Below are 26338 nucleotides of genomic sequence, written 5' to 3' on the forward strand. Positions count from 1 at the left end.
TCGGTTGTGTAGATGACAGCTCTGGGCAACCTGTTGTGCTGACTGGGTACATGGGCCCCTCAGATGGGGATGCTCTTGGAAGAATTCGTCCACATAGAGGTCGAAGAGGGCTTGGACAGTGGTGATGTGGGCCTCCAAAGCCCTCTTCATGTGCTTGGCTTCCAGTATTTGTCTGGTCGTTGTTGGGCCATAGATATCAGCCTCAGACCAAGCCTCGTCAAGACCACTGTCCTCTATGGCATTCCCAGCAGCCCTCAGTGCAGCCATCACAGTGTGCATCTCCCCTAGTCGCAGTACCCACTTGCCTTTGCAGTCATCTCTGGTCATCTCCAGCTGTTTGGCTCGCCCATACAGGGCCATGTCTAAGGTGATCACTGTCTTCCTATCGGGACCCATGACCATGCAGTTGATTTGCTGTGTCTGTTTCAAGACTGTTATCAGTGTTTGCCATTCATGGGCTGGTGCTGCTACCAATGGCAGGGCGTTGACCTCTGTCAGAGGCTTCGAAGAGGAGAGCAGTGAGTTGTAGGCTGTCCAAGTTGGGATATTGTGATGCTTGATCCTACTGCCAGGTGGTTGTTTTGGATCGTGGACGAGTGACCCAACAGGGTCAGCATGCTGGGGTTCTGCAGCTTGCAGCTGGTCATCTGGTGGGATGATGTCGTCTTGTACGTCCTCAGCTTCAGCTGTTCGCATGATTGTGCGTGAAAGTAGCCACACTGTGTCCGTCGCAGAGTACGGCTTGGTGACATCTGGGTTTGACCGTGTCTTGAAGCTATACGTGGTACCTGTGGCAGATTGTTTGTTTGGTGCTTGGCAAGGAACAAAGTCTGGAGCAGTCAGAACCTTGAGTGAGCGGTGTCTGGCCTTTCGGTCATGTAGTGTCAGTGTTCTATGTTCATCTGTGGAGGGTGCATGTTCCCGTCGTTGGTAGAGTGCCCAGGCTGTAGCATGGAGTGTCCGCTTCCCATCAGGTGTGTCTTCATTGAAGTCACTGTTGTCCACTGCAAAGAAGACAAACGTCCCTATGCGCATGGTTCTTGGAAAGTATACACCCTGTTCTGTCGTAGACTCTATGACTGAGTTGGCCAGCTGTGTCTCCAACCGCAAGATCCGACTATAATCAACAGACAGACCGAACCCATGCAGGAAATCCAGAAGCTTCTTGTTTCTGGTGGACTGATGGACTACAATGGCAACGGCAAGCTGCTGTGGCCATTCTAAGCGATGGCGGAATGGTGCATCTGGCTCTTTGGGCTTGTACGTGACTTGGCGTTTTGACTTGTAGCCGTACATGATGTTCTGACTGATGGTTATAACATCTCGATGAATAGTGGCTGAGCGCATAGTCTCTGGCTCAATGCTCGTGGCTGGTCCTTCCAGTAGCCAGCGGAGGAAAGCATAGAGTACTTTGGGTACATGCTTTTCAGCATCATCAGTGTTCATTTCTCCTTCAAATTGCCATGGGTGCTTGTTCTGACAAGCAATGGCACTGCGGAGAACAGAGGCACTCTCAAACAGTTGTTCGATGTTTTTTTCATTTGTCTTCGTCATTGCATCTTCGACAGCTGCATCACGCACGGCAGTGGAGAATACACAGTCTGACTCGTTTCGACGTTTTGGTTTCATGAAGTGAACGTCATCAATGTGAGAGTTGATTTTCTCCTTCATGCCTTGGGTAGTAGGTGATGGGACATTGTGCACACCATTATTGTCAAGAATCCTGGAGTAAACCGACTTCAGGTCAGACATGTTGAGAATTTCACCAGCTTGGAGTAGAGAGCGAACAAGGCTGACAAACTCAATGTCTGCGGCTATTTTGATAACATTAGTTTCTTGCAGTATGTGTTCTTTGTCATCACTTGATGTCCCACTCTTGGGAGCACGTTGGACATTCTGCACCCAGCATGGGAGATGATACTTGACGTCGATCGCATGAGCATCATGTGCACTGATGGCAGCACTCAGCTGAACTTTCCACTTGTGGTTGCTGCCTTCTTCAACAGCTTTCTTCAGCTGTTTACCTGCGTTGAACGTGCATACAACATGTACACTTTCCTTAGTGACCTCTTGACAGAAGAAACAAAGGTCTCTGTTGAATGGAGTTGATGATGAACGTGTGAAGCGAAGAGTCTCGTCTTGCGTAGAACCTGAGGTACTTGCAGCGGCAGGTGCAGAAGAAGGACGTCCACACCTCTTATGAAGATGCTGGGTGTCGCCATGTTCGCAGGCTTTCTGGTGGCGAACTCTAGCACGCTCCAGGTGAGCAGTGTTGCATGTAGATCCATAACATGCCCGGTGCCACTTTGCTTTATTGTTCCTCAAGTCAGTGGCAGTGAAACAGCTTAATCGTTCGCTGATCTGTTTGAAGTCGGCATCACCATATCGTGCCCTCTCCTGGATGAACTGGAGAAACTTTGCATATGAGCCCAGTGCTGGCTCAGTCACTAGTGCACCTTGGGGATCCTGGCACTGAATGCAAAGTGTGAAATCAGTTTCTTTCTTGGTTTTCTTGCTTTTTGGCTCCATCATAGCTCAGGGTCACGAATCTGGAACATACAAATAACAAATAACAATTAAGATAGATGTGCATTAAGTTAGATTTTGGACACTGGTTCGGCTGTGCCATAAAAACCTATTTTTATCCCTTGTAGGTTATTAAAGAAGGTTTCATTCAATTCTCTATCCCCAAAAATGTACAACTGGACACCAGAATCGAAACTCTAGGTCATTTAGAAGCCAAGATAATGGAATTTTACGTTTTCGACATCCGCCATTTTGAAAATCCAAAATGGCCGCCATAAAGAACTTGAAACAATTGGAGACATATTTTTTCTAGAACTTATATCATCCCTAAAGACAGCCCAACCAGTGTCCAAAAATTAACAAGCAATTTCACCGGGCATTTCAATCTGCTACATTGGCCCCCCCACTACAAATATATCCCTGCAAATTAAAATCCCCCATCATCAATACTCTTCCCCAATCACACACCTTAATAAATTATTCACTTTCCTGCCTACTCTACCTCCAATACACCTACTCTGCACCGCCGAGTTTGTCCTCAGCCTTTAGTCTAAAAAAATTCCCAATTTCTTCCTCAAGAACCACCATAAATCTCATTGCTCCTTCTAATGAGGACCCAGCTACTACTTGTCTGCGCACACTCATGATGAGCATGCAGGGATTCTCACAAATTCACAAAACCAAACCCCCTTCCTCCCATAACACCCCTTCAACCACTGGTTAACATCCGTCCCTCCACTACAGAATCTGCACTGACTCTCACCCTTTGTAGAACCCCTGAAGAAAAACACTTCACTCCCCAAATTCTACAAATGTTTCCTCAAAAACTTACACCTCACCTTCAAACGTTCCAAGCAGACCCTCCACAAATTATACCTGCCCTAAATCTGCCAAAATGTCGTCTAACATTTCATCAATATCCCCTACCTCCACACCTATAAACACCACAAAACTATTTTTCGTATCCTTGTGACAAAATGGGGAGTCCACATATTGAATACCCTCCTCCATGACGAAAACTATCTCCATCATCACCCTCCCATGAATGAATGAATGAATGATCGTTTTAAGGCCATTTTCCCCACTAGAGTGGGGGTTAGCCTTGCGGGCCCCATGACAATCATGGTTCCCTTTTTGAGGCAATGTTTTTATGGCCGGATGCCCTTAGTCGCCTCTTATGATGCGCATGGAAACGGTGTACCTATTCTAAACCGGGGCACCCTCCCATGCCTCCTTAAAATCATGCACGTACTCCACCACCGCCCGCATCATCCACACTACAATCCTCATGTACACTCACAGCACTCCCATCACATCCTACACCCACAGCACTCCTAATACCGATTGCACAAACTGCAACCCCAATGCCATCACCCACATATGAAACCCCTTCGATAGATTTACAACCGCAACTCGCACAGACCACCACGCCATCATCACCCACACTCTAACACATCACACGCAAGCTGTCACCCGCCCATTCTGCACCTCTAATGTCAGCATCACATTCTGCATTCCCATCATTGCCTCATGCCACCCACACCCCACCAACACATTTACAGTGCCGAAAGAAAGTATACACCCACTTTCAAATTTTTCACCTTTTGTTGTTTTATAGCCTGGTATTAAATTGCATTAAATCTGACTTTTCCACCTTTATTTACACATCATAGCCCACAACTTCCAAGTGAAAAACAAATCCTACAAATGTCAGAAAATTAATTAAAAATACAAAACTAGATTATCATGGTTGGATACGTGTCCACCCCCCTGAGTTATTACTTGGTGGAAGCACCTTTGACAGAAATTACAGCTGTGAGTCTGTTGGGATCGGTCTCTACCAACTTTGCACACCTTGATTGGGCAATATTTGTCCATTCTTCTTTACAAAACTGTTCAATCTCAGTCAAGTTGCATGGGGAGCGTTGATGGACAGCAATATTCAAGTCATGCCACAGATTTTCGATGGGATTTAGGTCGGGTTCTGATTCGGCCACTCAAGGACATTTATCTTTTTGTTCCTTAGCCAGTCCAGTGTAGCTTTGGCTGTGTGCTTCGGGTCGTTGTCATGCAAACTTCCATCCCAATTTCAGCTTTCTTGCAGAGGGCAGCAGGTTTCCCTCTAGGATTTTTCTGTATTTTGCTCCATCCATTTTCTCATCTATCCTGGGGGAGATGTAGGGATGGTGTTTTTTTTTGTTTTTTTTTTTCACCATGCTTCACAGTAGGGATGGTGTTCCTTGGGTGATGTGCTGTGTAGTGTTTGTGCCAAATGTAACGTTTTGCATTTAGGCCAAAAACTTCCATATTGGTTTCATCAGACCACAAAACTTGCTATACCAGTCACAAAACATCAGACCACATGTCTCAGAATCTCTGGAGTGTTTTTTGGCATATCTCAAATGGGACACAAGGTGGGATTTTTTGAGTAATGGAATCCTTCTTGTCATCCTACCGTACAGGCCAGACTTGTGGAGTCGGAATATTGTTGTCATATGCATACAGTGACCAGTTTTTGCCATAAAGGCCTGAAGCTCTTTCAAAGTTGCCATTGGCCTCTTGGTGGCCTCTCTGATCAGTCTCCTCATTGCTTGATCATTCAGTTTGGAGGGATGGCCTGATCGAGGCAGGATCTGGGTGGTAACATACGCCTTCCACTTCTTAATGATTGTCTTGTCTTTGACTCTGCTCCAAAGGATATTCAAGCCTTTGAAATATTTTTTATACCCATCCCCTGATCTGTGCCTTTCCACAACTTTATCCTGGAGTTCTGAAAGCTCCTTGGTGCTCATGGTTGAGTCTTTGCTGTGAAATGCAATACCCAGCAGAGGAAACCTACAGGAACAGCTGATTTTATTCTGAAATAATCAAAATCTCTACAATTTAACATAGGCGGAGGCCAATTAAATTGGTGTGTGATTTTGAAAGTGATTGGTTACACCTGAGCTAACTTACAATTGCTATTATAAGGGGGTGAACACTTATCCAACCAAGATAATCTAGTTTGGTATTTTAAATAAATTTTCTGAAACATTTAGAATTAGTTTTTCCCTTGGAAGTTGTGGGTTACGATATGTAAATAATCGTGGGAAAAGTTTTATTTAATGCATTTTAATTGCAGGCTATAAGGTGACAACAGTTTTAAAATATGAAAAGGGGGTGTTCACTTTCTATAGGCACTGTACCCATAATAGACTAACTCAACAAACATGACCAATGCTCTTCAGCCGATCCCTCAAGTATTTTTTTTTTTCAATTTCTTGCACTTTTTTCAGAATAATCACACAGCAAATTCCTTTGCTAATTGATTTCCTCCAAAACTTATGGAAGTTATGTCGACTCGAGCACTTTAAGGGTCAAAGTTTGTGATGCAGTGTGGGTGGGGAGGCAAGGGGGGGGTAAGGGGGTGAGGAGGGGAGGGGGGAGGGGAAGTGCGGGGGGGGGGGGGAATAGAAGAATACCTCCTAGACTTACTCCTTGGGACAAACAGCACTTTTAGCTATACCAGAGATGTACTTTTCCCAGATAAAGTTTGAGTTTATTTCCAATCCAAGCAGATGGATAACGGGAAGTTCCAACAAAGGTGAAGAATCCATAGACAGGGATGGAAAACAAGGTGATCTTGAACTAGACACAAACAAGTGGGTCTTTTTTGGTTGAAAGTAACAAGCCAGTCTTTTCCCCAGTTAAGAACACTCTCTCGGTCCTGATTGAGAGTGGTACTGGCATGGTCACGGGTAGGAGGAGACATAGTTCCTGGGTAGGTAGCATACGGTGTTGAGTCATCTGCGTAAATGCTAAATTGAGAAAGAATTCAATCAGGCAGATCATTTATATATAACAAGAACAATATTGGACCCAACACAGACCCTGAGGAACACCAGCATTCGTATTATGGACTGGGGACGATTGTCCCTCATGTACTACAGTGATTTGACGATTTTCAAGGAAGTCAGAGTTTGGAAGTCAGAACTTGGTATTGGTATCAAGCAATCTTCCAGACATGCCATATGATTTTAGTTTATGGATGAGGCCCTTGTGCCACACTTTGTCAAAAGCCTTCGAGATGTCGAGTGCAACAACCCTGGCTTCTCCATGATGATCCAAAGCCCTATTCACATGTTCAGTGATTAGGGATAGAACGTCACCAGAAGAACTTGACTGTCAAAAGTCATACTGGACATCAGTTAGGAGATTGTGGGTTTCCAGATTAGTCATGAGTTGTTGTTTGATCAAAGATTCAAACACTTTGCTTATAATGGGCAGACGGCTAATTGGCCGACAGTTAGCAGGATCAGATGTCTCACCAGAGCCTTTAAAGACAGGGACTACAGAAGCCTGCTTCCAGCTAAGTGGAAACACAGACTTTGACAGACACAAGCAATACAGTTTTGAGAGAACAGAAGACAGTTCAGGTGAACACATCTTCAAAACGATTACAGGGATTCTATCTGGTCCAGTAGATTTCGAGATATCAAGCCCTTGAATAATCTTAGCATCTTTCCTCGGTGTGATGATGATAATGGAAAGCCTGGTGTCGGGACGGGAAGGATAAATTAGGCAATGGATGTCCGTGGTCTTCAAGTGTGCAGTTGGCAGCAAAATGCTCAGCGAAGAGGTTGACTTTATCAATAGGAGAAGTCAGCGCTTCAGGGATATTGACGAGGACAGGAATTGATGATATATTACGGTTGAGAATGCTATTAGCAATTCTCCAAAAATCTCTGGAACCTAGCCGCTTATTTGAGATAGAATCACAAACATATTCTGCAAACTGTCGCTTAGAATTCTCCAATACTCGTTTACAGTGGTTACTCGCAAGACGAAACAAATGATGCGCCTCATTCAAGCCAAAACGATGATACTGTTTAAAAATAGTGATTGCAATGGCCGATAGCAGCAGAACAAGCCGGAGTGAACCATGGCTGCGAGTGTGGTTTCACTTGGTATGGCCGAGAAGGGATAAAGAGGTCTATACCAACACGAATCCACTCACGAACTTCCTTGGTAGCTTCAGATGGGTTGAGACAAGGTATTTGGTTCCAGTGAACATCAGCAAGAAAAGAACGCAAGGCATCCCAGTCAGCCTTGCTATATTGGAAGACAGTTTGATGGACAGGATGAACAACAGTTGATGGAGAAGAGTAAGAAAACTGGACTTCAATATTGACATGATCAGAGTTTCCCAGTGGGGGAATTTTTTTTACAGTACAACCCCCAGGAGTTGAACACAAAAAAACAGATCAAGAAGATACCTATTATCAGTAGCTCGATCAGGTATTCGACTCTGAGCTGAGATGATCTGAGTAAGGTCATGCGACGCGGCATAGTTAAATGCACTGACACCTGGAGCATCTGTGCTAACAGTGAACTAACCATTCTTTGTGAGGAACATTAAAGTCTCCAAAGACCATAATATCTGCAGTTGGGTGTCGAGACAGCGCCATATCAATACTATCAGTGATAGCATCAAATTAGCAGAATTGGGCGATGATTGAGAGCGATACAAACAATAGAGATATCCATTGGAATGCAAAAGTGCTCGGTGAAAGTACATAAACTCTTGTGCCCTATCCTCAAGGGAGATATTATGGCCAGGTGATAGAGAGGTCTTTGCATAAATACACAAACCATGTGAAGGTGGAAAGTCAAGCCTATGGAGGATGTAGCACATTCAGAGATTCAGATAACACCTCAGTGTGGAGACGAGTTTCACAGAGCAAGCAGATCCAGAGAATTCAGTTTCAAGAAGGATTGAATTGCAGAGAAATTGCCACGAACCCCCCTACTATTAGCATAGCAGATAGTTAGCGGCATAGGCTTAGGTACCCTTAGTAGCAGGACTCGAAATGCAGGTTGAGAAAAAGTTTCATTGGATTGAATAGTCATAGAGTTGCAATAAAAGTGTGATGGAATCATAGTCATAGTGTGGGTAATGGTAGGGTGGTGGGCATTAACATGTACAAGCATATAATCTATATATAATGGAGCAAGTGTTTGTATGTCCGCTCTATACCCAATGGTTGGACAGCTGGCCTGATGCCACCCAAAATTGTAGCCTGAAAATAAAATCATATGTCCTCCATTTTGGTGCTGTGGGAAGCCTGAAACATCTTCGGAAGTGTCATATTCACAATCATCATGCCCTCCCTATAAGTTTTCTGTTCAGTGTAAAAAACAAATCTAAGCGACTGTTAAAAGGATCGTCAAATACTGAAACGTTGGAGCTCATAGGCCTCATGGACATTATGAAGGCGACAGTACGTATAGGCCTCAGGATTCAGGCCTCTGGTGTCAGTCGATAGGCCAGTGCATTTGCAATGATCTGAGCTATATAACCACGATGCATTATATATGTACATAAACAGTAGCCCGGTTTTTTTCCTTCATGTGCGTAACCCAGATTATTTTTATTTACAGGAGTGATCGAGGAAGCGGACTGTCACCTATACACCACCCAAGTGAAGAGATGTGTCAAAATAACATATTGCACGCTTGAAACAAGATCGACAACGGGGCAGGTACTCTGCTAGTAAATATTAAAATATTACTCACAAATAATTCAAACATAATGTAGTACTACTTATATATTTTTTAATTTTTATGCTTAATGGTTCAATATAATCTACTATATAAGAGAGATGTCTGTCTGTCTGTCGCCATTTGTCTCAGAGATGGCTGAATGGATCTTCGTCAAACGTGCAGAGGTTAATCAGTGAGTGCCTGGGAGTGTTTTAGGCCAAAAAACCCCAAAAATTTGAAGAAAAAAAAAAGATAGTTTTTTAGGAGTAAAAAAAAAAACAATCGCTCGATAGTGCCTAAGCCTTTTTAAATTAATGACAGTTATATACAAGTACACATTCACATAAATAAATACAAAACAATCACCAGACATTTGAATACAAATAAATCAAACAATTCCGGAAGTGTATGAATTTGGGAGTACGGCTTCTTCTTCTTCCTGATCGGCATCACACTTAACTCAGAAACATGAGCCACATTCACCCACCAGCATATATATGAACCCCCTTCCTCTCCTGCCTCTCCCCCTTCCCCCTGCCCTCCCTCCCCCCCCCCATCCCCCTTCTCCCCCTCCCCATCCTCACCCCCCTCCCCCCCCTTCCTCTCTCCCCTTCCATTTAATAGAAAAATAATTCAGAACTGAAGTAAATAAACACAAGGAACAACAACAAGCAAAAGTGCATTTTGACACACATGTGGAAAAAAAAAATAACGATAAAATAAACGAATAACAAAACAAAATGTTTTTAAACTCGCCCTCCTCCCACTTCCCCCAATCCTGAACAAAGAAGCCCGGATATAATATCAAACCGTAAAGGCCTCAGCAGGAACAAAAACCTCAAATAATCCTTTCTAAATTGACAAATTTCTGAGGGAAAAAGGGGAAATCAGCGAAATGACAGACTCTGGCAGGTTGATGACATTGGGCCAGGCTGAGTTGTTTATTTTCGAGATTTTAAAAACAGTTATTCAATCAGAGATTTAAATTAGATTTTAAAAAGGTGACTGAGCTACCCAGAACCCGTGATAGAACCATGTCAGGAAGCAAATTGTGATCATCAGACTATAGGGGATGGGGGATAAGTTGAGCCACTTTTTGTTGACGTTGATCTGGAGTCAAAGGTATCGCATAGTCAAAGATGACATATACCTCGTATCTTCTTCACACAGCAACTACAAGTGCACAGTTTGTAGGCCATAAACAGTCATGCAGGACAAACACCAGTGTCTTAATGAAGCAGGGGAAAAAAAACACAAGTGGCTCAACTTACCCCATTGATGGGGTAAGTTGATCCATGTACGAGAGTAATTTGGTTCGCTCCAAATGGCAAAGAAAGGTGAGTACGGAAAAAGATATTTAACTCACAAGATATTTTACAGACACAGTTTATTGACGTATAATGACATATTCAGTTGTTTGGTATACTGTTCAGCCACAATTGACATAGGTACCACGATAGTTAAAACTTGACCAAATGATGTTATGATTCAAACTGCAACCATCAAACTCACCATCTCATAGATGGCTACACAGAGAAACATAAAAAATTTAAAATAACAATCATGCAATTCAAAATTGTGAAAGAAGTTCCAAGTTCACTGCATATCTTATGTTGGATTCAATTTGCTCAGGCTATATTCAAACACCAGTTGACAAGAACTTTGGGCAGATCCTCAGAAGTCGTTGGCTTCGGAAGTTCATGGACGATGTCATCCATTGGAAAATAAGTTTCATCCTTTGATTTGGTACAAAAATGGTGTCCTCAGAATCCATTTGTCCTGAAATTTTCTGCGGGAAATTGCCCTCATATTCACGTTAAAAAACAACAATTTTAAACATGAAGAACCATTTTATAATAAATGATAAGAACATGGGTAAGTATATCTTTGGCTCAATTTGTCCCACACTGACTGGCTCAAGTTACCCCACAGTGTACCATAAAATATTATAGACGAGTTTGCCCAACTACCAAATTGCAGCCGAATAGAACAGACCATGATAAAAGATTCCTATACTGTTAGATGACACCTATACCTAAGAATTAGACAAAATCTTTAGAGTATTGTGATAATATTAGAAAACCACATACCTGTTTCAACAAGTTCTACTTTTAAAGTCCAAAGTCGGATTTTCTTCGTTGAATGTTTCACCTTCGTCTGAAACTGTTTTTTCCTTACATCAACAAGCAAAGTATGTGACTTGTTATGAATAGATGGGTGCCACCTTTCAGCTCTCTACATCCTGGCACTTCCAACAGGGAGTGGATCAACTTACCCTATGGCTTAAATTAACACCCCCTCTCCCTCCCTCTTCTACGAAGTATTGACTTAGGGGGGTTGAATACATATGCAAATGAGATATTTCTGCATTTCATTTGTAATTAATTGGTAAAAATTTCGAAAAAAGAAATTCCAATTTGACATTATGGGGTGCATTTATGTTTATTACAGCAAGGATACAGCAAGGATGTATATATATATATATATATATATGTATGTGTATGATGTATATAGTGTATATATATATACATATATATATATATATGTATATATATATATGTATATATATATATTGTAACGATTTTGAGAAGTGTAACGGGTTTTGAGGAGTGTAACAATTTTGGAGGAAGGGTAACGGATGTGAAGAGTATGGTTTTGGTATGGTAACATCCTGGTAATGTAAATAATGGTCGCAGCCGTCCTCCTAATTAATTTCATAGAACATACACGCAGGTCACGATATATCTTTTAAATAGTGTATTTCCTTATTCCATGTAGGCTAAGTATGTGTTTTCCACTAGATTGACTTTGCATTGTATCAAACAAAATAAGCGTAGGCCCTTCCAATTTCCCCAAAACCTCCCTTCCATTTGCCTTCCGCATTTTGGTCGGTTTTTCTCTTCAACCACCATTGGCCACGAGGTAAGGTTGGAGAAGAAAGGCGTGTCTCCACCTCGTCAGAAGAGGGCAGGAGTGAACCGGCCCTAACAGCCAATCAACACCGCGGTGAGTGACCCGGTAGGCGTGCCCTCGGAGCCGGCGGCTTAATTCCGCCGGAGGTGATAAAAGCGAATGTAAGGAACTGCTTTACGGAGAGGCCTTGAGAGATACGCTGGGGGATGACCTGGAAGAGGAGCGCAATCCACCGCAAGCCCTACCTACCTGCCTGCAATATCCCCTGTCGTTGGAGAGACGCGCTGAACGGAGGGAGACGGCTCCACCCCAGGAAGAGGAGCAGGTGTGCCGAGCCAGCGCGTGACGGCCGCGGATACGCGACGGAGGTTTTCCCGCCAAAACCGCGAGGGGTTGAAAGCTGCTGCCTCCGACCTTGCCTTCCTCTCAAGCAATCAACCTCGAGCCATTACCTGCCTGCAATATCCACCGTGTGAGTGTGAACGTCCTGTCCTACTCGTTTGTCTTGGGGATTAAGTAAATGAAATAGAATAAGTTAACAATGCACTGTGTGACTGCTCTTTTCCATCTATTGCTGTAAATAATATTGGTCGCTCTAAAATATTGCTTGTGTGTGTATAATAAATCTGTTCTTCCTCCAAACTCTGTCTTTCTTCTCTCTTCTTCTCTTTCGGTCGCTTTAGAGGTTTCCCAATTGAATATCTGTAGCGCGATTAGTCAACGTTCGGTTGGAATCGGGTTCTAATCGGGGAGTAACTGTTCGGACGCGGTTAAATACACCACCGCTCGGTAAAATAACATCCAAAAACCGTGTCCGTAACAATTGGTGTCGAGGATTCGGATTCGGACCCGGGACTAAATTTGTTAGGCCCAAATTTAAAAAAAAAAAATTTTGGTCAAAATTACGAGCTGCCGAAATTGTGTTGTTTTATAAAACCCGAATTTTGAGATCGCGCCATGGACAATCAAGGCGATCGGATGTCGGTGGGGGAGATAGACGGGTTAGGGGTAACCCAGGAACCAGGGGAAATGTATGTGGAAGAAAGGGAGGAGGAGAGCAATGAGGAGGCGGTTGAGGGGGTGTCAGACGCGCAAAATGGCGCTCTCGCGCACGTGGTATCAGACGCACAAAGGGGCGGCTCGCACGAGCGCGGGGTAGCCGCGCCCGCTGCGCAAATAGCGGGAATTGATGTGCGGGACCTCATGGCGCAGATTAATGCAACCATACTAATGGCAAATATGGGGCTAGAAGCAAAAATGGATCCTCAGAGTGAGCGATTAGAGGGCCAAATGGGGGGCCAAATGGGGGAAATGAGGGGAAAAATGGGGGAAATGGGGGAACGGCTAGAAGCTAAATTTGGGAAGTTAGACAATAATTTTGAGGAGTTAGACAAGAAATTTGGGGGGTTAGACAACGGGATAAAAGAGGTGAAAAATGGGTTAATGGGGTTAGAAAATAGGATGGAGGACAAATTGCGGGAAATAGGGGAACAATCCGCCCGGGAAATCGAACAGATGGGGAACCAGATGGAGGAAATACGACGAGGGGTGAGTGAGGAGGTCTCGGGGCTGCGCGAGGAGGTAAAGCGAGGCGAAAAGCGTATAGAGAAAGAGGTGAGAAATAATACGGCAAAGTTACAGGGGGGAATAGAAGATCTGACGAAAGGAGTAGAACAGCTGACAGAGGGACAAACTAAGTTAGTGGAGCAGGTTCAAAAGAACACTGCGGTACTAGGAGGGTTAAAGGCGACACAAAAAGAAATTAAAAACGAATTAATAGCGACGCAGAGGCAATGTCAGATGGTACGGGAGGAACTGACAATGAGGGTGGAGGAGGTGACAGAGATAATGGAGACAAAGGACCGGCAGGTGAGGATGCACATAGAGACGGTCACGGTAGCCTTAGAGGACGAACTTGAGGGGACGCACCGAGAAATAAAAGAGGTTAAACAAAAATTAGAGGAAGTGGGAGAAGAGGTGAGTGAAATTAAGAAGAGACGGAGGGAAACTAAGAGGGAGATAAAGGAGGAAGTCATGGAATATGTACAAGGTCTGTGTTCAAATCATGATGCGGTGCTCACTAACCAAATAAAAAGTTTGCAGGTGGCGGAGGAGGTGCGACGAGGTACGGAGGTGAGTGGCAATGTACATGATGTGAGGGGAGATTCAGTCGGCTTGGGGATTGGTTTGGATCCGGGTGTTCGTGAAAGGCCGTTGGTGAAGTGTGTGACAGGTCAGGTGTGCGAAAAAAGAGGTGTGCGAGAATGTCCGACCATGGGGTGTGTGAGGAAAAAGTGCACGCCGAGGAGTGAGTGTGCCGTCAGGAGTAAGCCGGTCGGAGCGCGTGTGCGAGGGGGTACATGGAAGCGCGGTGTGGTGAGTGTTACGGAGGAAGTAACGAAAGAGTGTACACCTGTGGTGAGTGTTACGGAGGAAGTAACGAGAGAGTGTACACTTGTGGTGAGTGTTACAGAGGATGTAACGAGGAAGTGTACGCCTGTGGTGAGTGTTACAGAGGATGTAACGGGAGGGTGTGCGCGAGAAAGGTGTGTAACGGACGGGTGCATGAGGAAAGAGTGTGCCGTCGAAAGTAAGGGTGAGTGCGCTGTCAAGAATGGAGGTGAGAGTATTGAGAGTGACAAGGAGAGTGAGTTGGTTGTGACAGGGGAGCGAGGATGTACACCTGGGATGGAAGGATGCACACCTGGAATGGTAGAGCGTGAGTGGGAATGCACGCTGGAGTTGGTGGTGAGGCACGTGGTTGGGTGTGCGAATGAGGGCACACCTGTGATTGTCACAGAGGAGGTGACCGAGGAGGGGGCGCGAAGCGGTGTATTGGTGAGGTGTGCGAGCAACGAATGTGTGCCAAAGTGTTCGGTGGTCAGGTGTGTGACCAAGGCTGTGAGTGGAATGGGTGTACCGAGGTGTGTCAGGAAAGGTACGAGGAGAATGGGAACAGCTGCATGTATGAGCAAGGAAGGGGTAGCGTATGCTTGTAGGAATCCAGGTGAAGCGTCGACGATAACTGGGTTAAAGGTTAGAACGACTTAGAGCCGACTCGGGCCCTCGGTGCGCGTCGGGCAGCTTCGCGTGCCGCGAGGACCAGCGGGGATCCGAACCACGGCGGTTTCGAAAGAACCGCCGTGCGCGATCCACGCTGGGCCTCGCTTTGAACGGCCGCGGCCGGGCTCCACTAGGCGGAGCGGGCGGCTGGATAGGAAGGGTCGCTATGGCGACCACGTTTTGTTGAGACGTGCCGGCAGGTCGAGATCGGGACATTGGATGGCTCCACGCCGAGGTGATGCGTGGGATCTCGGCCCGGGTAAGCCCCCGCCCCGGCCCCGAATGCGGGACGCATCCAGCCGCCAGCACAAAAGAATCCGCGTTCAGTGCTCGGCTGTACGAAGCCGGGCTGTAGATGTGAATTGGCGCACCGAGAGGATGTAATAAGTATACGGGTGATGGTGATAGTGATAGTGATTTAAAACGAAATTTAGAAAAGTGAATAGAATTGGCAGTAAATGGAAAATTTTTGAATTGTTGGATTTGGACGAGCGAAATTGGTAGTGAGAGACCCCCGATGTGGTGGGATGGCAAATCCACCATCCCTCACAGGTGGGGGCAAATGCGCAATAGTTTATGGGGTGGCTATGACAACCGAGCCAGGGAGGGCTTGGATAATTGTAGGGATCTAGCGAAGATGACATTAGGTAACGTGAAGGTTAGTTAGTGACTGATACCTGTAGTGGGGACACAGGTAGATTAGTGTGGATTATAATGACGTGGGAGCGCAATAGTTTAAAGGGACGACTGGGAAGCGCAAGTTTCAGAGGGGAGTAGTTAGCTGAGATGATGCCGTGTGTGTGAGGATTGAACGGGTGAGAATGGAACAGGTGTGATTGCACAGGTGTGCAACTGAACAGGTGTGTGGAGCAGTGTATGAGGGAGTAGTGGTGATTGCGTGTTGTGTTGACCAAATGGTCCAGGAAGAAAGGAGGGTGCAGGTGGCACCAGGTATGATTGCACAGGTGTGCAACGACAGGTGAATGAAAGACAGGTGTATGGAATAAATGGTATGGAGTATTGGAATGGATGGTCGTGGAGTGAGTATGGTGGAAATTGTGGAGTGGAGTGGATGGTGCGAAGGTGTGAATGGGGGAAGAGTGGACCCCCATCACGGATACCCGGGGCGGGTAGTGTAAGTGTTAGGTAGAGGGTACAGGTAAATTGTGGTTGGATATTGGCATCTGTGGTGCGGGTGACAGAATGGTATGTGGATGGGTGCGTTGGTGTTGTGGAAATGGCTGGGCGTGTGGCCTGTTAGTGTGTGTAGTTGGTTTGGGCACTCCACCACTGTAAGGATGTCGGCCAGGTGGGGCCGCAGGTGGGCTCTGGGAGCCGGTAGTAGTTGTTGTGGATGGGGCCCGAGGATCCGGAGGACGGACCCGGGTAGCCCAGTGCCAGAGGGCACCATGGGGTGACAGAGCCAGGAGAGGGGCTGTCCCCAGGTAGTTAGGTTAGGGTGAGGAGCTAGGTAAGCTCGGGTGGCAACTACAGTGGTGGAGGTGTGCAGGTGGGTAGACCTGTTGGGAGAGGTACACGTCGCAGCCCAGAAATTGTGCTAGAGCACCGGGAGATGAATCGGGGGAGTGAGACCCCAAATTGAGGAGCACCACAGTTTGGCCAATGGGAATTGGTTATTAGAACCCATAGTGTAAGTTGGCCAATGGATTGGCAGGGAAAGACCCCGGGTAGTGTAAAGTGTGTTAAAATCATTTAGAGGATAGTTAGGATGAAGGATCTCCTCACACCATCTGCATCCACTCACCTGAGGTGACAGGTACTCCACACCATGCCATGTTTGATTATTTTTTACTGTGCAAATGTTTGGGTTGTGAGACGCATCATGACGTGGGTGTGACATTGTGCGTAATTCCATCTCTCCCTCCTTATGAGGATTGATGATGAATTGGTGATGGCAAATTTTGAAGTAAAGGGATTGTGGAGACGAATTTGGTATAGGGGAAATATGGGGAAGACGTGACAGTAGTGACGAATTTGTAAATGGGTAGATTTTGTAAATATGGGGTAAGAGCAAGGGTAGTGTAGGTGACAGGGGGGTGACGTACGGTAGGGACGAGCTTTCTCACTTCGCCCTCCGTACGCATTTCACCTTGCATTGCCTTGTTTGACGTGTACCCTTGTGACCTTACCCCTCGCTCAATTGTCTTTCTTTTGTCTCCCACATGACCTGTGCGCCATTGGGTGCCGAGGGGAGCGTGCGTGAGGTGGCCATTGTGCGCCCGAGATTCCCAGAACCAGCACGCATTGCGTTGATGTACCACTTTATGGACCGCTGTTCGGCGGCCAAGTACCACTTGATGGACCCCAGGTTCTGGGGCAGAGCACCTCTGTTGGAGACCGGCCATAGTGGCCAGGGAATCTTGCTTGCGGACCTCGGTAAGGTGGCACCTATGCCAAACAGGTGGACCACCCTTAGTTGGCCCCTGAGGCCCTAAATAATAATAAAAAACGAACACAAGTTGTGCTTTTTATTATGTCCAAATAGGCCGCATGAAGCCAGAAGACGTCAGGAAGAACATCGGCCCAGCAGACAAGGAGAAGACCACCACCAGTTGTTTTGTTGTGTTTATTATGAGCCATGGTGACCGCACCGGATGGTGCTTTTGGGTGCTTTGTGGTGTTTGGGTGCTTTTGGGTGCTTTGGTGGTACTGGTACTGGTGCATCGATGCAATGCGTGCTGTCTCCTCCCTCCCAACAGGAATTTCTTTCTCTTGTTCCCTAAAAAGAAAAGAAAAAAACACACAGGTCCTGGGTTGCGTTGTAAATAAGAAATCACGTCATTGTAAATAATGCTCCCCACCGTAAATGTATAGTTTCAGAATAATTCCGTAATTCGGTTAGCTGTGGGCTTGAGTCTGTTAGACAGGATGCAATGCAATAGGGGGACATACTTATTTGTGTTTTAAAAATTGTCACACTCAGGGTCAGGTTAATTGTAGAGGGAATTACACCTACATGTCACACTCAGTTAAGTCTAGTAGGCCCGAGGACGTGCCTGAAGAAAGGAGGGTGCAGTGTAACGATTTTGAGAAGTGTAACGGGTTTTGAGAAGTGTAACGGGTTTTGAGGAGTGTAACAATTTTGGAGGAAGGGTAACGGATGTGAAGAGTATGGTTTTGGTATGGTAACATCCTGGTAATGTAAATAATGGTCGCAGCCGTCCTCCTAATTAATTTCATAGAACATACACGCAGGTCACGATATATCTTTTAAATAGTGTATTTCCTTATTCCATGTAGGCTAAGTATGTGTTTTCCACTAGATTGACTTTGCATTGTATCAAACAAAATAAGCGTAGGCCCTTCCAATTTCCCCAAAACCTCCCTTCCATTTGCCTTCCGCATTTTGGTCGGTTTTTCTCTTCAACCACCATTGGCCACGAGGTAAGGTTGGAGAAGAAAGGCGTGTCTCCACCTCGTCAGAAGAGGGCAGGAGTGAACCGGCCCTAACAGCCAATCAACACCGCGGTGAGTGACCCGGTAGGCGTGCCCTCGGAGCCGGCGGCTTAATTCCGCCGGAGGTGATAAAAGCGAATGTAAGGAACTGCTTTACGGAGAGGCCTTGAGAGATACGCTGGGGGATGACCTGGAAGAGGAGCGCAATCCACCGCAAGCCCTACCTACCTGCCTGCAATATCCCCTGTCGTTGGAGAGACGCGCTGAACGGAGGGAGACGGCTCCACCCCAGGAAGAGGAGCAGGTGTGCCGAGCCAGCGCGTGACGGCCGCGGATACGCGACGGAGGTTTTCCCGCCAAAACCGCGAGGGGTTGAAAGCTGCTGCCTCCGACCTTGCCTTCCTCTCAAGCAATCAACCTCGAGCCATTACCTGCCTGCAATATCCACCGTGTGAGTGTGAACGTCCTGTCCTACTCGTTTGTCTTGGGGATTAAGTAAATGAAATAGAATAAGTTAACAATGCACTGTGTGACTGCTCTTTTCCATCTATTGCTGTAAATAATATTGGTCGCTCTAAAATATTGCTTGTGTGTGTATAATAAATCTGTTCTTCCTCCAAACTCTGTCTTTCTTCTCTCTTCTTCTCTTTCGGTCGCTTTAGAGGTTTCCCAATTGAATATCTGTAGCGCGATTAGTCAACGTTCGGTTGGAATCGGGTTCTAATCGGGGAGTAACTGTTCGGACGCGGTTAAATACACCACCGCTCGGTAAAATAACATCCAAAAACCGTGTCCGTAACAATATATATGTGTATACATATATGTGTATATACAGAGTTGGCATTTAATATGGAATATTTTTTTTGTGGGGGTGAACTTACTTTTCAAGATATCTTAGAACCAAAAATTCATTGGAATTATGTTGAAATTATTCTAGATTTTGTTAATGTGACCTTTAAAAGAAACAAAAACCACATTTGACATTTCGAAACAAATAAATTGATCCTTGAAAGTGATGTAAACTGATATCGAACTCAATTCATGGACAGTACTGTGTTAAACTTCTGTACGTTTTCCAGAAGTATCTCTTTATTTTGCACATTAGCTAAAAAATTTTTTAACAAAAACAAAAGTTAAATTACGACTGGGATTACGGACAGTAAAATTACAGTTCAGTACTTCGTGTAACCCCCACGAGCATTCAGGAGAGCACGTACACGTTGAGGCATGCTGTTCACGAGATTTGCCAAGGTTTGGACAGGAATCGCTTGCCATGCAGTGACAATAGCCTGCTGCAATTCATGCACAGAGGTCGGCTGCTGGTCCAAGTGGTCGATTTGACGCGTTAATTCTGCCTACAAGTTCTCTATCGGATTCATATCCGGGGACATGGCAGGCCACTCCATATGCTCTACACCACGGTCAGCAAGAAAGTGTTGGATCATGCGAGCATGATGAGGCCGTGCATTGTCATCTTGAAAGACAAAGTTTCCTCGAAAGGCTGCACGAGCAAATGGAAGCAATGTTTCTTCCAGAATGGCCCTGTACTTGAACTGGTTCAGGTTTCCATTCAGAACAACCAGGTCAGTTTTGCCGCCTGCATGAAAAGCAGCCCAAACGGTCACCCCACCACCTCCAGCTTGGACTCTTGGCACTATACAATCTTTGTTGTAGGCTTCATGCACTTGTCTGCACACTCGGACGCAGCCATCTTGATGATAGACCAGAAATCTAGACTCGTCACTGAAGATCACGTGATTCCAGTGTCCTGGCTGCCCTTGACGGTGCTCTCTGGCCCACTGCAATCAACGCTGGTGGTGTTGTCTGGTCAGGCGTGGCTTTCTCAGGGGACGCCTGGCACGATAGCCTGCTTGAACCAGTCGTTGGTTGACTAGCCTTCTGGATACAGGCACATTTGTCAGTTGCTGCCACTCAGCCCTAAGCCGATTAGCTGACTTGGTACGGCCATTGCGGACTAACCAGTGCAGCTGGCGATCATCCCTCCTTGTGGTTCTGCGGGGACGTCCTGGCCTCGGTATTGGAGTAGGGACACCCTTCTGAGCATTTCGTTTCAGGATCCTTGACACGTGACCTTGAGTGGTGCCATACTGCCGAGCAATAGCACGCTGTTTCATGCCGTAATTTCGTAAAGCCACCACTCCATGACAAACAGCATTGTCGAGTTGACGGACCATCTCCAGAGGAAGCGGCAATAACTTTTGGAGACGTGCAGCAGTTGTTTTCCACTAATACAGAACGCAACAACCCTTGTATACCCGACTGTGAAGCCAATCATCAAATGCACCTGTCCATACATTTTGCCACGCCACATGTGATATAATCCTGTTGTTGACTTCTTGCTGCGACAGACAATCAGTGACATGGTTCTTTTAACAAATAAATCACCAAAGTGCAAAAGAAACTCACCAGATTGATATACTGAGTTAAGAAAGTAAACCCAAGTCAAGAAAAAATATATATTCCATATTAAATGCCAAGTCTGTATATATATATATGTATATATGTATATATATATATATATATATATATATATATATGTATATATACAGTCACGTGAAAAAGTATGTACACCCCATGTAAAATTTTCACTTTTTCAACATATTTCAACATACAGCTATTTGATCTTCATTTCAACAATATTGATAGATAAAGGTGATATAATATAACAAATATCATGAAACATTTACATGTTGTTGTCCATTTGATAATTTAAATAAACATAAATGCAAATTTCGCATGTGGAAAAAGTAAGTACACCCTTGGCTCTAATAGGTGGTATTGCCCCCTTTGGCAGAAACAACCTCAAGCAGGCGTTTCTTATAACTGTCTACCAGTCTCTGAAATGGACTGGGAGAAATTTTTGCCAACTCCTCCATGCAGAATTCTTTCAGCTGTGCGATGTTTGAGGGGTTTCTTGCATGCACAGCTCGTTTCAAATCCCCCCACAACATCTCGATGGGATTTAGATCCGGGCTTTGACTTGGCCATTCCAGAACCCTCCATTTCTTTCTTTTCAGCCATTCCTTGGTGGATTTACTGGTATGTTTAGGGTCATTGTCATGTTGCAAGGTCCACCTTCGGTTGAGCTTCAACTTTCCGACAGATGGCCTCACATTATTCTCAAGCACCCTCTGGTACAATGAAGAATTCATAGTGGTTTCTATGATGGTGAGCTGCCCAGGCCCTGATGCAGCAAAGCTGCCCCAAACCATAATATTTCCACCACCATGCTTTACAGTTGGTATCAGGTTCTTGTGGTCAAATGCTGTCTTTGGTTTTCGCCAAACATGTCTTCTGGTACTCTGGCCAAATAGCTCTAACTTTGACTCATCTGTCCAGAGCACATTGTTCCAGAAGTGCTGTTCTTTGCCTTGGTGTTCATTGGCAAACTTTAGTCTTGCCCTGATTTTCTTTCTGGACAGCAAAGGTTTCCTCCTGGCACACCTCCCATGAAGATCAAATTTGTGCAGCCTCTTTCTAATGGTAGACTCGTGCACTTTGACATCAACAGTGGCAAGAGCTACCTGTAGGTCCCATGATGACATTCTGGGGTTCTTCGAGACTTCTTTCAGCATCTTGCGGTCTGCTCTCGGGCTGAACTTGCTGGGGCGGCCTGGCCTGAACAAGTTGGCTGTTGTTTGGAATCTTCTCCACTTGTAGATGATTTTCCGGACAGTCGAATGATTGATTTCAAATTGTTTGGAGATCTTTTTAAATCCCTTCAGAGACACGTAGGCATCTATAGCCTTCTTTCTGAAGGCCTCAGAGAGCTCTTTTGATCTCGGCATGGTGACGCCGCACACTTCAACAACAAAGAGCAAACCAAACTAATTGTCTGAGGTTTCAATAAGAAAGGTTCCTCCAAGATCCTCTCTAACGATGTTCTAAACATTTGCACCTGAGCTGGTGCACCTGATTCTAATTTTCGGTATTTGAAGTAGTGATAAATGTAAGGGTGTACTTACTTTTTCCACATGCGAAATTTGCATTGATGTTTATTTAAATTATACAATGGACTACAAAATGTAAATGTTTCATGATATTTGTTTTGTTATATCACCTTTATCTATCAATATTGTTGAAATGAAGATCGAATAGCTGTATGTTGAAATATGTTGAAAAAGTCAAAACTTTACATGGGGTGTACTTACTTTTTCACGTGACTGTATATATATATATATATATATATATATATATATATATATATATATATATATATATATATATATATACTGTACATAATTTTTAGATGTAATGTTTCGACATCAAATCCGAGTATCAGCTCAGGAAGCTGGAATCGCATGCATGCTAAAATTCCAACCGCTCCTTTGATTTTCTTTGTCTACTGTTGTCCTTGTGCTTCATGTAAAAGTACACCGAAGAAGCCTAATGTCCTTATCCAGCATGAGATTTATATGCAAGCTATTCCACGAGCCTGAGATATATGTAAAATAAAGTTTATTTTATAAACAGCAAATTGTTAGAATGGAATGCTCTTGCTAAAGTTTTAAAATAATTAGCATTAAATAAATTGAAAATGTTATTGGTACCAATAAATGAATAAAAAAATCGAGATTTTATGGTGCAATGAAATGATGTTTAACAATTACCATATAATGAATAATGCAGATAATTATTTTATATATTATAATTCAGTTAATTCAGTATAATTCAGTTAATAATTCAGTTATTTTTTCCTGAAATGTCAAACTATGACAAACAAGACCCTCTGATTATGAGGAAGTAATTGAGAACAAAAAATATTCAGAGGGTAATGGAAGAATATTGCAAGCAGTGCATGTCCACAATTATTGTGCAAGGAAGGTCAGCTTATGAAGGGAGGTTTTCTAGTTAAAACTGGACAGGACCTAAACAAATAATCCAAAACAATTTGGAGATATTGTTACAACTATCCCAATGAACCAGGCTATGTGTCGATAGTGTAGAAAAGTTTTGTAGGTTTTGTCGATGTACTCCACGTTATCTCATTATTTTAATGTTTGTCTAAGTTGGAAAGTGATACATTTGTGGTCTGAAACGTGGTCATGTTGTCTGAAAGTGGTACTTTTGTGCTTCCGACTTTAATTAAAAATCTCACCCATGTCCGAAGGAAGCGGTTCATTTTGGCATTTTTAGTATAAAATAGGCAAAGCCTAGAAGCGAACGGAACCCTTTAGAATTACCCTTTAGAAACCATTAGAATTGCACTTTAGAACCCATTCGGATTACACTTTAGAACTATTTAGAATTACACTTTAGAACCCTTTAGAATTAAACACGGTGGGTTAGAAAAGTTCTTCTTGTTAATTTTAAATGGAAGGATGGATGTAAGGAAGGATATGGCCAAATATTGAAGCGGCTTTACCACTTATAAAATGGATTTCATGTTCATCTAAAGGACAATGGAGGAAACATGTTACCAACTTGTGCTATTGTGTGCAATCACCGAAACATGTGACTGGAGACTTCTACCTAATCGTTTAAAACTATGAAAACTGGCAGGGAGATACAGTGTTCTGCAAGGTGGAATAATCGTGGTAATGACAAATCTCACCTCATAATTTGTACCTAAAGAATGCTTCTGGGCCCACAGTGGTGCTTAACGGGAAGTAAGATGATCAACGTAATGATGTTCTGTGGCCCTCATCCTGAATGGGCCCCCATCTCGACTCTCGCTCACCATGCCGCTCGTACACAGACCCGTCGGGACATGTTGTGCAGCATCTGTAGAAGACCTGCCATTGCGACTGTTTTCTTTACTGTGGAAAAACGATATCTGCTTGAAAGAATTGTCAAGTTCACTCTCAAGACTCTCGAGTATCTCCAAGAAGGTTGGTCGCATTTTCGGGTCGTTTTTCCAACACATGCTCATCAGACGTGTCCTGTAGAACAGATGGTATAGTTGAAAGGTCGATTAGTAGTGGAATTGCGAGTAATATGAAGCTCCATTGGCTCCATACTTCGAGTACAAGGCTTAAAGTAGAACTATAACAGAGGGAATGTAATGAAAATGTCTACTGCAGATTGTGTCGGGGAGATCAAACAGGTCACAAATGGTAATATATATACACAAAGAATTAAGTTAAGCACCCCCTAATATATATTCTTTGTGTATATGTATACATTGGCATATATTCTAAGGTATGTGAGATCAAATAATGATTGGTATGACATTTAATTAGCAATTATCCATTGATGAAATTGGAACGTGCATTACATCGGGAATGGAACAGCCTGCCACAGCAACGCATACGACAGCTTACAGGGTCTATGAGACGTAGGGTTGAGTCAGTGATCCGATCACGTGGGTCCTACACACGTTATTGACGCAAAGATCGCTAGAGGTCTTCTCAGAACAATGACTGTATGTTAGAAAACATAAACGTCATCCACACTGTCCGTGATGGACCTATAGCTCCATACTTAAATTGAGGTGAAAATATGCCTAAAATTCCCAAAAAATTTCACCTTAAATTATTCAGAATAAAATATTGAAAACGGCATGATTGTTATGTTTTTATGTGACCATAATATCACTTCTCCAGAAAATATAGCAATAACATGGGTATATTACACTGTTTTGACGACAACAAACTTGTAATGTGCGAGGTTGTAAAAAAACGGGGGGGGGTGCTTAACTTAATTCTTTGTGTATACAATAAATATGATAGGGAGAGCATGAGAATAAACACGAGTGACAAGGTAGCTCAAATTAAAATGAATGAGCAGGAAGTTGGTGATGCAGGGGTTATAAATGAGAGAGAAATGGAGGATATGAACTATCACAAACAATACTTCAGGACCTTTTGGAGCTTCAACGTGTCTTGTCTGTTGCATCAAAGCACCCACAGGACGATAAACAAGCTTATTGTTGAAAACGCTCCTAAATGGCCTCCTAAGCTTTCCACACTGCCCTTTTTGTACTTGTAGAATTACTTCTTTATGTCCAATCCAGCTCTAGCCTTCAGTGTTTTGAGGACATTGATTCACCACCCTCTCAAGAAATCCCTCGCACAACCTGCGGCCTTCACAACCATTTCTAACACCATAAATTTGTACGTACCACGTTCAGATGTTCCTAGAAGTCTACCTTTAGTAAATAAGAATCTGCACAACCTGTCGGTTACGTTTTCCAACAAGGAAAAGTCAGGAATTCAAACCTGAAACAATACATTTCTGCCTTTATTGTTTTATATTTTGGGTCGAGTCATCACTTACAGTTTGTCAGCACAACCAACGGGAAAACTTAGAGTTCCTCCATCCACGACAAAGCGCAACACCTGCTCATTTGACATTCCCTGGTATGGCTGCTCAGCTAGTGTGGCAATCTCCCAAAGCACAACACCAAAAGACCTGAACACACACAAACACATCGGCCGAGTGATGGTGGGGCTGATGGGGCAACTGCCCCGAGTGCGAACATGGATGGAGAGTCAAATGACACCTCCTACAAAACGTTTTCATGCTCCATTTGGTTTTACTAGATATAAATTACAAAACAACAGACTCGTGAGAGAGCAAGAGACGGAACTTCAGAACCTCGTTTTACATTTTGAACTCCATGCTACATGTCAATGTATCATGTCGATGTTTACAAACTCTGTCCATCCAGTTTAACATTTTTCATAATTAATAAATCATCTCCGCACAGTAAATAAATCCGTGTTGGTAATTCTGGGGCTGCCGGCTGCTTACATATCTTGTCTTATCGAATTGTTTTGTGAATGTTTAAACAGACAAGGAGGTTATGCATTTTGAAACACGGAGATTGTTCACAACAGGCTGAAGGGAAAGAGGGCTCATAATTGTTGGACAGATATCTTGTAACGACAAAATGACGGTGTCAATCATATTCAGATATTGCACGCACATTTGA

At 44.1% G+C, this 26338-nt stretch overlaps 1 protein-coding gene across 1 annotated transcript in view; it reads right to left on the minus strand.

Moving 5' to 3' along the window:
* Window positions 1-10426: 10426 nt before the first annotated feature.
* The window catches only part of LOC137422330 (insulin receptor-like), a 174535-nt gene continuing 158623 nt past the window's right edge, over window positions 10427-26338 (minus strand). The window contains exons 20-22 of the mRNA XM_078771363.1: window positions 25681-25815; window positions 24017-24344; window positions 10427-10837 (exon numbers count right to left, since the gene is read on the minus strand). Coding sequence (XP_078627489.1) covers window positions 24062-24344; window positions 25681-25815 — 418 coding nt within the window. The 3' untranslated portion in view covers window positions 10427-10837; window positions 24017-24061. The remainder of the gene's footprint in view (window positions 10838-24016; window positions 24345-25680; window positions 25816-26338) is intronic.

This window comes from Myxine glutinosa, chromosome 2 (genome assembly GCF_964187855.1).
Source record: "Myxine glutinosa chromosome 2, kmMyxGlut1.1, whole genome shotgun sequence".
NCBI classification, from domain to species: Eukaryota; Metazoa; Chordata; class Myxini; order Myxiniformes; family Myxinidae; genus Myxine; species Myxine glutinosa.